General features: G+C 53.1%; 1 protein-coding gene across 1 annotated transcript in view; it reads left to right on the forward strand.

Moving 5' to 3' along the window:
- The window catches only part of aip (aryl hydrocarbon receptor interacting protein), a 101,937-nt gene extending 93,532 nt beyond the window's left edge, over window positions 1-8,405 (forward strand). Inside the window, exons 5-6 of the mRNA XM_059963188.1 lie at window positions 6,751-6,892; window positions 7,063-8,405. Of these exons, the coding sequence (XP_059819171.1) occupies window positions 6,751-6,892; window positions 7,063-7,265 (345 nt within the window). The 3' untranslated portion in view covers window positions 7,266-8,405. The remainder of the gene's footprint in view (window positions 1-6,750; window positions 6,893-7,062) is intronic.
- Window positions 8,406-13,596: the final 5,191 nt, after the last annotated feature.

The following is a 13,596-nucleotide window of genomic DNA, read 5'->3' on the forward strand; positions in this document are numbered from 1 at the left end:
GCCTGGATTAGCGATGGTGCAGAGGAGATTGACCAGGACGCTGCCTGGATTAGAGAGGGTGCAGAGGAGATTGACCAGGACGCTGCCTGGACTAGAGAGGGTGCAGAGGAGATTGACCAGTATGCTGCCTGGATTAGAGAGGGTGCAGAGGAGATGGACCAGGATGCTGCCTGGATTAGAGAGGCTGCAGAGGAGTTTGACCCGGATGCTGCCTGGATTAGAGCGGGTGCAGAGGAGACTGACCAGGATGCTGCCGGGTTTAGGGAGTGTGCAGAGGAGATTGACCAGGACGCTGCCTGGATTAGAGTGTGTGCAGAGGAGATTGACCAGGATGCTGCCTGGATTAGAGAGGGTGCAGAGGAGATTGACCAGGATGCTGTCTGGTTTAGAGAGGGTGCAGAGAAGATTGACCAGGACGCTGCCTGGATTAGAGAGGGTGCAGAGGAGATTGACCAGGACGCTGCCTGGATTAGAGAGTGTGCAGAGGAGATTGACCAGGATGCTGCCTGGATTAGAGAGGGTGCAGAGGAGATTGACTAGGACACTGCCTGGATTAGAGAGGGTGCAGAGGAGATTGACCAGGATGCTGCCTGGATTAGAGAGGGTGCAGAGGAGATTGACCAGGACGCTGCCTGGATTAGAGAGGGTGCAGAGGAGATTGACCAGGACGCTGACTGGATTAGAGAGGGTGCAGAGGAGATTGACCAGGATGCTGACTGGATTAGAGATTGTGCAGAGGAGATTGACCAGGACGCTGCCTGGATTAGAGAGGGTGCAGAAGAGATTGACCAGGACGCTACCTGGATTAGAGAGGGTTCAGAGGAGATTGACCAGGATGCTGCCTGGATTAGAGAGGGTGCAGAGGAGATTGACCAGGACGCTGCCTGGATTAGAGACGGTGCAGAGGAGATTGACCAAGACGCTGCCAGGATTAGAGAGGGTGCAGAGGAGATTGACCGGGATGCTGTCTGGATTCGAGAGGGTGCAGAGGAGATTCAGCAGGATGCTGCCTGGATTAGCGATGGTGCAGAGGAGATTGACCAGGACGCTGCCTGGATTAGAGAGGGTGCAGAGGAGATTGACCAGGACGCTGCCTGGATTTGAGAGGGTGCAGAGGAGATTGACCAGTATGCTGCCTGGATTAGAGAGGGTGCAGAGGAGATGGACCAGGATGCTGCCTGGATTAGAGAAGCTGCAGAGGAGTTTGACCCGGATGCTGCCTGGATTAGAGCGGGTGCAGAGGAGACTGACCAGGATGCTGCCGGGTTTAGGGAGTGTGCAGAGGAGATTGACCAGGACGCTGCCTGGATTAGAGTGTGTGCAGAGGAGATTGACCAGGATGCTGCCTGGATTAGAGAGGGTGCAGAGGAGATTGACCAGGACGCTGCCTGGATTAGAGAGGGTGCAGAGGAGATTGACCAGGACGCTGCCTGGATTAGAGAGGGTGCAGAGGAGATTGACCAGGATGCTGCCTGGATTAGAGATGGTGCAGAGGATATTGAGCAGGACCCTGCCTGGATTAGAGAGTGTGCAGAGGAGATTGACCAGGACGCTGCCTGGATTAGAGAGGGTGCAGAGGAGATTGACCAGGATGCTGCCTGGATTAGAGATGGTGCAGAGGATATTGAGCAGGACCCTGCCTGGATTAGAGAGTGTGCAGAGGAGATTGACCAGGACGCTGCCTGGATTAGAGAGGGTGAAGCGGAGATTGACCAGGACGCTGCCTGGATTAGAGAGGGTGCAGAGGAGATTGAACAGGATGCTGCCTGGATTGGAGAGGGTGCAGAGGAGATTGACTAGGACGCTGCCTGGATTAGAGAGGGTGCAGAGGAGATTGACCAAGACGCTGCCTGGATTAGAGAGGGTGCAGAGGAGATTGACCAGGATACTGCCTGGATTAGAGAGGGTGCAGAGGAGATTCACCAGGATTCTGCCTGGATTAGAGAGGGTGCAGAGGAGATTGACCAGGACCCTGCCTGGATTAGAGAGGGTGCAGAGGCGATTGACCAGGACGCTGCCTGGATTAGAGAGGGTGCAGAGGAGATTGACCGGGACGCTGCCTGGACTAGAGAGGGTGCAGAGGAGATTCACCAGGATGCTGCCTGGATTAGAGAGGGTGCAGAGGAGATTGACCAGGATACTGCCTGGTTTAGAGAGGGTGCAGAGGAGTTTGACCAGGATGCTGCCTGGATTAGAGAGGGTGCAGAGGAGTTTGACCAGGATGCTGCCTGGATTAGAGAGGGTGCAGAGTAGATTCTCCAGGATGCTGCCTGGATTGGAGTGGGTCAAGGGAGCTTGACCAGGATGCTGCCTGGATTAGAGAGGGTGCAGAGGTGTTTGACCAGGACGCTGCCTGGATTAGAGAGGGTGCAGAGGAGATTCACCAGGATGCTGCCTGGATTAGAAAGGGTCAAGGGAGATTGACCAGGATGTTTCCTGGATTAGAGAGTGTGCAGAGGAGATTGACCAGGATGCTGCCTGGATTAGAGATGGTGCAGAGGAGATTCAGCAGGATGCTGACCGGATGAGAGAGGGTGCTGAGGAGATTGACCAGGATGCTGCCTGGATTAGAGAAGGTGCAGAGGAGAGTGACCAGGATGCTGCCTGGATTAGAGATGGTGCAGAGGAGATTGACCAGGACGCTGCCTGGATTAGAGAGGGTGCAGAGGAGATTGACCAGGATGCTGCCTGGATTAGCGATGGTGCAGAGGAGATTGACCAGGATGCTGCCTGGATTAGAGAGGGTGCAGAGGAGATTGATCAGGATGCTGCCTAGATTAGAGATGGTGCAGAGGAGATTGACCAGGATGCTGCCTGGATTAGAGAGTGTGCAGAGGAGATTGACCAGGACGCTGCCTGGATTAGAGAGTGTGCAGAGGAGATTGACCAGGATGCTGGCTGGATTAGAGATGGTGCAGAGGGGATTGACCAGGACGCTGCCTGGATTAGAGAGGGTGCAGAGGAGATTGACCAGGACGCTGCCTGGATTAGAGAGGGTGCAGAGGAGATTGACCAGGATGCTGTCTGGATTAGAGAGTGTGCAGAGGAGATTGACCAGGACGCTGCCTGGATTAGAGAGTGTACAGAGGAGATTGACCAGGATGCTGCCTGGATTAGAGAGTGTGCAGAGGAGATTCACCAGGATGCTGCCTGGATTAGAGATGGTGCAGAGGAGATTGACCAGGATGCTGCCTGGATTAGGGAGGGTGAAGAGGAGATTGACCAGGATGCTGTCTGGATTAGAGAGGGTGCAGAGGAGATTGACCAGGATGCTGTCTGGATTAGAGAGGGTGCAGAGGAGATTGACCAGGATGCTGTCTGGATTAGCGATGGTGCAGAGGAGATTGACCAGGACGCTGCCTGGATTAGAGAGGGTGGAGAGGAGATTGACCGGGATGCTGTCTGGATTAGAGAGGGTGCAGAGCAGATTGACCAGGACGCTGCCTGGATTAGAGAGGGTGCAGAGGAGATTGACCGGGACGCTGCCTGGACTAGAGAGGGTGCAGAGGAGATTCACCAGGATGCTGCCTGGATTAGAGAGGGTGCAGAGGAGATTGACCAGTATACTGCCTGGTTTAGAGAGGGTGCAGAGGAGTTTGACCAGGATGCTGCCTGGATTAGAGAGGGTGCAGAGGAGTTTGACCAGGACGCTGCCTGGATTAGAGAGGGTGCAGAGTAGATTCTCCAGGATGCTGCCTGGATTGGAGTGGGTCAAGGGAGCTTGACCAGGTTGCTGCCTGGATTAGAGAGGGTGCAGAGGTGTTTGACCAGGACGCTGCCTGGATTAGAGAGGGTGCAGAGGAGATTCACCAGGATGCTGCCTGGATTAGAAAGGGTCAAGGGAGATTGACCAGGATGTTTCCTGGATTAGAGAGTGTGCAGAGGAGATTGACCAGGATGCTGCCTGGATTAGAGATGGTGCAGAGGAGATTCAGCAGGATGCTGACCGGATGAGAGAGGGTGCTGAGGAGATTGACCAGGATGCTGCCTGGATTAGAGAAGGTGCAGAGGAGAGTGACCAGGATGCTGCCTGGATTAGAGATGGTGCAGAGGAGATTGACCAGGACGCTGCCTGGATTAGAGAGGGTGCAGAGGAGATTGACCAGGATGCTGCCTGGATTAGCGATGGTGCAGAGGAGATTGACCAGGATGCTGCCTGGATTAGAGAGGGTGCAGAGGAGATTGATCAGGATGCTGCCTAGATTAGAGATGGTGCAGAGGAGATTGACCAGGATGCTGCCTGGATTAGAGAGTGTGCAGAGGAGATTGACCAGGACGCTGCCTGGATTAGAGAGTGTGCAGAGGAGATTGACCAGGATGCTGGCTGGATTAGAGATGGTGCAGAGGGGATTGACCAGGACGCTGCCTGGATTAGAGAGGGTGCAGAGGAGATTGACCAGGACGCTGCCTGGATTAGAGAGGGTGCAGAGGAGATTGACCAGGATGCTGTCTGGATTAGAGAGTGTGCAGAGGAGATTGACCAGGACGCTGCCTGGATTAGAGAGTGTACAGAGGAGATTGACCAGGATGCTGCCTGGATTAGAGAGTGTGCAGAGGAGATTCACCAGGATGCTGCCTGGATTAGAGATGGTGCAGAGGAGATTGACCAGGATGCTGCCTGGATTAGGGAGGGTGAAGAGGAGATTGACCAGGATGCTGTCTGGATTAGAGAGGGTGCAGAGGAGATTGACCAGGATGCTGTCTGGATTAGAGAGGGTGCAGAGGAGATTGACCAGGATGCTGTCTGGATTAGCGATGGTGCAGAGGAGATTGACCAGGACGCTGCCTGGATTAGAGAGGGTGCAGAGGAGATTGACCGGGATGCTGTCTGGATTAGAGAGGGTGCAGAGCAGATTGACCAGGACGCTGCCTGGATTAGAGAGGGTGCAGAGGAGATTGACCAGGACGCTACCTGGATTAGAGAGGGTGCAGAGGAGATTGACCGGGATGCTGTCTGGATTCGAGAGCACGTCTTATGAAGATGATGTGGTCTTGGGGATAAACAGTCGCGTCCAGGGCAGCCATATTCCGGTCGAGGATGTCAAGGCCAGAGGTCGAGGGAGGTGATGAATTCAGTCAAGAAGAGTACGTAAAGCTTCGAAAGCTGCAACCCTCGAGGATTTAACATGAGACGGAAAAGAACTCGAGAAGGGAATTGGGAAAGCCATGGGGTCTGGGATGGAGATACGTCTCTACCAAAGTCTGTGTCAGGTGCTGCTTCCCTCTGCAGGTCACCCTCTGGCTATTTAGCCCCCCGGTCAGGGTCACGAGTAGCCGTGGGAGCAGGTGGTGGATGGTCGTGTGAGTGGCCGCTGCCAGATCACAAGCCCTGGTTATATGAACACTGACACCAGGCAGACAACCTCTGAAGGGTATTGATAACGGTTAGGGTCACCCGTCTTGTAAAGTCACTGCCCCAGTGAAGGCAATGACAAATTACTTCTGTAGAGAAATTTGCCAAGGCCAATCATGGTCATGGAAAGACTGTGATCGCCCACGTGATGTCACAACACAGCACGTAACGATGATGTCACTCAACACAGCACGTAACGATGATGTCACACAACACAGCCCGTAACGATGATGTCACACAACACAGCACGTAACGATGATGTCACACAACACAGCCCGTAACGATGATGTCAAACAACACAGCCCGTAACGATGATGTCACACAACACAGCACGTAACGATGATGTCACACAACACAGCACGTAACGATGATGTCAAACAACACAGCCCGTAACGATGATGTCACACAACACAGCCCGTAACGATGTCACACAACACAGCACGTAACGATGATGTCACACAACACAGCACGTGACGATGTCACACAACACAGCACGTGACGATGTCACACAACACAGCACGTGACGATGTCAAGCCACACAGCACGTGATGATGTCACACAACACAGCACGTGATGTCACACAACACAGCATGTAACGATGATGTCACACAACACAGCACGTGACGATGTCACACAACACAGCATGTAACGATGATGTCAAACCTCACAGCCCATAACGATGATGTCACACAACACAGCCCGTAACGATGATGTCAAACAACACAGCCCGTAACGATGATGTCACACAACACAGCCCGTAACGATGATGTCACAGAACACAGCATGTGATGATGTCACACAACACAGCACGTAACGATGATGTCAAACAGCACAGCACGTAACGATGATGTCAAACAACACAGCACGTAACGATAATGTCAAACAACACAGCACGTAACGATGATGTCACACAACACAGCACGTAACGATGATGTCAAACAACACAGCACGTAACGATGATGTCAAACAACACAGCATGTAACGATGATGTCAAACAGCACAGCACGTAACAATGATGAGTAATTTCTTTTGCCAGAGGGCGGTGAATTTGTGGAATTCGGGCGTCTCAGGAGGCTGGGTCTTCGGGTATATTGAAGGCAGAGGTTGATGGTTTCTTAACTGGTCAGGGCATGGAGGGATACGGGGAGAAGGCAGGAGGTCGGGGCTGAGAGGGAGAATGGACCAGCCACGATGGAATGGTGGGGCAGACTCGATGGGGCCAATGGCCTCATTCTACTCCCGTACCTTCTGGTCTGACGATAATACAAGCAGGCCTTCTCCCTCGTGCTGGGTGAGAGTAGTCACAGATTCAGGGTGTGCAACGAGCACACGTTGTGGGACGATGGGAATGGGCTGGCAGACGCTAGATGGGCTGAAGGGCTGTGTGATTCCCACAGGAGCGGCCGGGAGACGAGCACTGGATGGCCCTCGACATGATGATCACGCCTCTGCTCCTGAACTACTGTCAGTGCAAGATGATATCCGAGGAGTATTACGAAGTGATTGAACACTGCACGACCATCCTCAACAAGTACGAAGGTAGGTGGAGTGCGAGGCTGACTCCGACCCCTCTCCCACCCTCCCCCAGGCAACGTCAAGGCCTGCATTGGTGCGGGAGGGACGGGACAGTGAGGATGGGGGGTTGAGGGAGGAGACGGAAGTGAAGAGGAAGCCCTTGTCACCCTCTCCTCTCTCCCACCCTCCCCCAGACAACGTCAAGGCATACTTCAAGCGAGGGAAGGCCCAGGGCGCGGTGTGGAACGAGGTGGAGGCGCGGAAGGACCTGTCGAAGGCAGCCACGTTGGACCCGAGCCTGGCGTCCCTGGTGAACCGCGAGCTCCGACAGATCGAGGAGCGGATCAGGTTGAAGGAACAGGAGGAGAAATCCCGCTACCGGACCCTGTTTCAGTGACCCTGGACATTGCCGAGAAACTGGCCCCTCCTGTGACGTATCACCCCCCCCCACCCCCACACCACCCAGACACCGAACACTGGGGCCGCCCCCTCCCCATCTCTCACCGCATCACATTCTACAGACTATGTGTGTGATGGGACGTTGAGGAGGGAGATTCACTCTGTGTCTGACCCCGGGAGTGTGTGATGGGACGGTGCGGAGGGAGATTCACTCTGTGTCTGACCCCGGGAGTGTGTGATGGGACTGTGTGGAGGGAGATTCACTCTGTGTCTGACCCCGGGAGTGTGTGATGGGGCGGTGAGGAGGGAGATTCACTCTGTGTCTGACCCCGGGAGTGTGTGATGGGACGGTGTGGAGGGAGTTTCACTCTGTGTCTGACCCCGGGAGTGTGTGATGGGACGGTGAGGAGGGAGATTCACTCTGCGTCTGACCCCGGGAGTGTGTGATGGGACGGTGTGGAGGGTGATTCACTCTGTGTCTGACCCCGGGAGTGTGTGGAGGGACGGTGCGGAGGGAGATTCACTCTGTCCGCGGGAGTGTGTGGAGGGACGGTGCGGAGGGAGATTCACTCTGTGTCTGACCCCGGGAGTGTGTGGAGGGACGGTGCGGAGGGAGATTCACTGTGTGTCTGACCCCGGGAGTGTGTGATGGGACGGTGCGGAGGGAGATTCACTCTGTGTCTGACCCCGGGAGTGTCTGATGGGACGGTGAGGAGGGAGATTCACTCTGTGTCTGACCCCGGGAGTGTATGATGGGACGGTGTGGAGGGAGATTCACTCTGTGTCTGACCCCGGGAGTGTGTGATGGGACGGTGTGGAGGAAGATTCACTCTGTGTCTGACCCCGGGAGTGTGTGATGGGACGGTGCGGAGGGAGATTCACTCTGTGTCTGACCCTGGGAGTGTGTGGAGGGACGGTGCGGAGGGAGATTCACTGTCCGCGGGAGTGTGTGATGGGAGCCTCTTAGGGCTTTAACTTGCTTGTCGGTGAGGAGTGAGGGAGGGTGGGGGGTGTTGGGTTACATCGCCTACGTTTTGCAAAGAGCCTCGATCTATCGTTACAAACATTATTATTTTCTGGCCTGGTTCTATCCTCCTTGACTGTACATATATATTCCATTAAAATTATCCTTCCTGTTCGTATGTACTTCCGTTGGACTCTCTGCCAAGCCGACGACAGTGCCTGTTCGGTCTCTGCTTTGCTGGAGAAGGCGAGGGGCAGCCGGAGTGAAAAGCATGTCAGGCAGCCCCCGTGGAGAGAAGCAAACTACCAAGGTTTCGGGCTGGGATTGGAGAGGAGGGGGAGGACAGCAGAATGGAAAGGTGGGAGGGAAGGGGGAGCTGAGTTGATTGAGGAATGGTCGAGGGTTGGCGAGGGAGGGATCTGATGCGAGGGGCTAGAGGGGCTGAATAGGAAGGAGGAGGAGAAGGGGGTGTGGATGTTCGGTTCTGTGTCTGCCCAGACGGAGCACGAGCCGTCCCTCTCCTCGTATCCCGTCCTCCGGAGTTTGAAGCAGAGAGACGAGAGTGCGTGTTGGTGCCGAGGTTCGGTGCAGGCAGGTGAAGAGCAGGCCCTCCAGGGTTGATGCCTCTGCCACGTGCTGGGAACATTACACGGTTCAGGACGTGGCTCAGGAGCTGGTGCGGGAGGGATCATTGGGCCCTCTTGCAGGGAAGCCTGGGCCTGGACGGGACGGGACGGTTTGCCTCTGAACTGGAGGGGGAAGGTTTGTTACTGCTGCACGGTGGGGTTGAAAGTTGTGGAGCTGTAGGAGGATGGGGCTCAGAATGCCAGAACAGTTGGGATGTTAGACCATGTAGGAGCAGAAGTAGGCCATTCAGCCCATCGAGTCTGCTCTGCTGTTCAATCATGGGCTGATCCAATTCTTCCCGTCATCCCCACTCCCCTGCTTTCACCCCAGACCCTTTGATGCCCTGGCTAATCAAGAACCTGTCTGTCTCTGCCTTAAACACACCCAGTGACTTGGCCACCACAGCCTCCCGTGGCAACAAATTCCACGGACTTACTACCCTCTGACTGAAGTAATTTCTCCGCATTTCCGTCCTAAATGGACGTCCTTCAATCCGGATTTCCCTCGGGGGCAGATGCCACAGCCCGTGACCTCAAAGTCGGGGATCGGAAGACGAAAGTACCTTTCGATGCAGGAGTTATTGCAGATGCCACAGCCCGTGACAGCCCCTTCGGCCCACAACGTCGTGCTGACCGTGTGACCCACTCCAGCCGCTGCCTGGAATTTCCCCGCCACGTAGCCCTCTAAGCTCTGTGTACCCGGCACGGCATGGGCGTCGAGCGGCACCTGGGGTGACGGTATTGCAGCCATCCGTGGGCATTCGCTGCAGGAGGAACAGGGCTGGCAGCTCGATACTCCGGGGTTCCGATGTTTTACACATGACGGGGGCAGGGGGAGGTATGCCCCTCCTCTATCCCTTTTTCCCAAGGTCCGGTCTTCTCTCCTATTTGGGGAAAATGTCACGGCAGTGCCCAGTCAGGACCGTCTGGAGGACTCGTCCAGTGCGGTGTTATGGTGGAACTGGGAGGTGGGGAAGGTATGAACATGTCAACTGGACTATATGTCAGCCCTCCCAACTGTCTGAGGGATTTGGAGGAACAAATTTGTAGTGGGTGACTTCTAACTTTTCACACATTGAAAAGGACTCCCATACTGTAAAAGGACGAGATGGGATAGTTTGTCAAATGCGTTCGCTCACGTTGTTCCACTGTTTAAAAAAGGGTTCTAAGAGTAAACCTAGCAATTATCGGCCTGTCAGTTTGACGTCAGTGGTGGGTAAATTAATGAAAAGTATCCTTAGAGATGGTATATATAATCATCTGGATAGACAGGGTCTGATTAGGAACAGTCAGCATGGATTTGTGCGTGGAAGGTCATGCTTGACATATTGAATTTTTTGAAGAGGTTACGAGGAAAGTTGACAAGGGTGAAGCAGTGGATGTTCTCTATTTGGACTTCAGTAAGGCCTTTGACAAGGTTCCACACGGAAGGTTAGTTAGTAAGGTTCAATCGTTAGGTGTTAATACTGAAGTAGTGAAATGGGTTCAACAGTGGCTGGATGGGAGATGCCAGAGAGTAATGGTGGATAACTGTCTGTCAGGTTGGAGGCCGGTGACTAGTGGTGTGCCTCAGGGATCTGTACTGGGTCCAATGTTGTTTGTCATATATATTAATGATCTGGATGATGGGGTGGTAAATTGGATTAGTAAGTATGCAGATGATACTAAGATAGATGGTGTTGTGGATAATGAAGTAAGTTTTCAAAGCTTGCAGAGAGATTTAGGCCAGTTAGAAGAGTGGGCTAAACAATGGCAGATGGAGTTTAATGCTGATAAGTGTGAGGTGCTACATTTTGGTAGGAATAATCCAAATAGGACATACATGGTAAATGGTCGGGCATTGAGGAGTGCAGTAGAACAGAGTGATCTAGGAATAATGGTGCATAGTTCCCTGAAGGTGGAATCTCATGTGGATAGGGTGGTGAAGAAAGCTTTTGGTATGCTGGCCTTTATAAATCAGAGCATTGAGTATCAGAGTTGGAATGTAATGTTAAAATTGTACAAGGCATTGGTAAGGCCAAATTTGGATTATTGTGTACAGATCTGGTCACTGAATTATAGGAAAGATGTCAACAAAATAAGAGTACAGAGAAGATTTACTAGAATGTTACCTGGGTTTCAGCACCTAAGTTACAGAAAGGTTGAACAAGTTAGATCTTTATTTTTTGGAGCGTAGAAGGTTGAGTGGGGACTTAATAAAGATATTTAAAATAATGAGGGGGTAGATAGAGTTGACGTGGATAGGCTTTTTCCATTGAGAGTAGGGGAGATTCAAACAAGAGGACGTGAGTTGAGAGTTAAGGGGTAACACGAGGGGGAATTTCTTTACTCAGAGAGTGGTAGCTGTGTGGAACGAGCTTCCAGTAGAAGTGGTAGAGGCAGGTTCGGTATTGTCATTTAAAGTAAAATTGGATAGGTATATGGACAGGAAAGGAATGGAGGGTTATGGGCTGAGTGCAGGTCGGTGGGACTTGGTGAGAGTAAGCGTTCGGCACGGACTAGAAGGGCCAAGATGGCCTGTTGCCGTGCTGTGATTGTGATATGGTTATATGGAAAGTTTCCTTCATCAGAATGTAGAACTCCTAATGCAAGAGAATGCGATACTTGATCAGCTACTGGGAAATGCAGTAGGGCAGGTGACAGAAATGTGGGCAAGAGTATACTACGCATCTGGTGATCATAATGCCATTAGTTTCACGGTAAACGTGGAGAAGGATAGGCCTGTTCCGCGGGAGGAAGTCCAGCTCTGATGATTCTGGCCGCCATGGACTGGGAACTCGGTACTCGGTACGTGGGCGGCCTTCAAACGTGACATTTCGGGAGTTCACAGTTCGTCAGAGTAAAAGACAAGGATAACAGGATTTAGGGGACCTCGTTTTTTGAGAAATATTGAGGCCTTGGTTAAGAGAAAAAAGATAAAGGTGTTTAGCAGGTAGGAACAAACGAGGTCCTTGTGGAGTGTAAGAAATGCAAGAGAACGCACAGGAGGACGTGGGCCCGAGCAGACAAAGTGAAGGAGAACTCTGGGATCGAGGGTCAAAACTGAAGATCAGGATGGTCGTCTATGCCTGGAGCCGAGAGATGGGAGAGATCTTCAGGTCTGTGTTCTATCGAGGTGAGAACGAGCAGCAGCAAGGCCTGAGGACCATAAGGCACAGGAGCACATCCCTCTCAGACCCCGTCTCACGCCTTCTCCCCGTAACCTTCCACAAACGGGGGCTAATGAAGAACCGGTCGACCTCCCCCCGATGACCCGGCCTCGAGAGCCGCCCGCCTACGTTCTAAATGAATTTTCCCCTTTTCTGAGGCTGTGCCCTCTGGTCCTAGATTCTCCCACCAGAGGAAACATCTTCTCCACATCCACTCTACCTGTGTCCTCTGGTCCTAGACTCCCCCACTATAGGACACATCCTCTCCACATCCACTCTGTCTGTGTCCTCTGGTCCTAGACTCCCCCACTATAGGAAACATCCTCTCCACATCCACTCTATCTGTGTCCTCTGGTCCTAGACTCCCCCACTACAGGAAACATCCTCTCCACATCCACTCTATCTGTGTCCTCTGGTCCTAGACTCCCCCACTATAGGAAACATCCTCTCCACATCCACTCTACCTGTGTCCTCTGGTCCTAGACTCCCCCACTACAGGAAACATCCTCTCCACATCCACTCTATCTGTGTCCTCTGGTCCTAGACTCCCCCACTACAGGAAACATCCTCTCCACATCCACTCTATCTGTGTCCTCTGGTCCTAGACTCCCCCACTATAGGAAACATCCTCTCCACATCCACTCTACCTGTGTCCTCTGGTCCTAGACTCCCCCACTACAGGAAACATCCTCTCCACATCCACTCTATCTGTGTCCTCTGGTCCTAGACTCCCCCACTACAGGAAACATCCTCTCCACATCCACTCTATCCGTGTCCTCTGGTCCTAGACTCCCCCACTACAGGAAACATCCTCTCCACATCCACTCTATCTGTGTCCTCTGGTCCTAGACTCCCCCACGACAGGAAACATCCTCTCCACATCCACTCTATCTCTGTCCTCAGGTCCTATATTCCCCCACTACAGGGAACATCCTCTCCACATCCACTCTATCTGTGTCCTCTGGTCCTACACTCCCCCACTATAGAAAACATCCTCTCCACATCCACTCTATCTGTGTCCTCTGGTCCTAGACTCCCCCACTACAGGAAACATCCTCTCCACATCCACTCTATCTGTGTCCTCTGGTCCTAGACTCCCCCACTATAGGAAACATCCTCTCCACATCCACTCTATCTGTGTCCTCTGGTCCTAGATCCCCCACTACAGGAAACATCCTCTCCACATCCACTCTATCTGTGTCCTCTGGTCCTAGACTCCCCCACTATAGAAAACATCCTCTCCACATCCACTCTATCCGTGTCCTCTGGTCCTAGACTCCCCCACTATAGGAAACATCCTCTCCACATCCACTCTATCCGTGTCCTCTGGTCCTAGACTCCCCCACTACAGGAAACATCCTCTCCACATCCACTCTATCTGTGTCCTCTGGTCCTAGACTCCCCCACTATAGGAAATATCCTCTCCACATCCACTCTATCTGTGTCCTCTGGTCCTAGACTCCCCCACTACAGGAAACATCCTCTCCACATCCACTCCATCTGTGTCCTCTGGTCCTAGACTCCCCCACTACAGGAAACATCCTCTCCACATCCACTCTATCTGTGTCCTCTGGTCCTAGACTCCCCCAC

Source organism: Hypanus sabinus, unplaced genomic scaffold (genome assembly GCF_030144855.1).
Source record: "Hypanus sabinus isolate sHypSab1 unplaced genomic scaffold, sHypSab1.hap1 scaffold_964, whole genome shotgun sequence".
Lineage (NCBI taxonomy): Eukaryota > Metazoa > Chordata > Chondrichthyes > Myliobatiformes > Dasyatidae > Hypanus > Hypanus sabinus.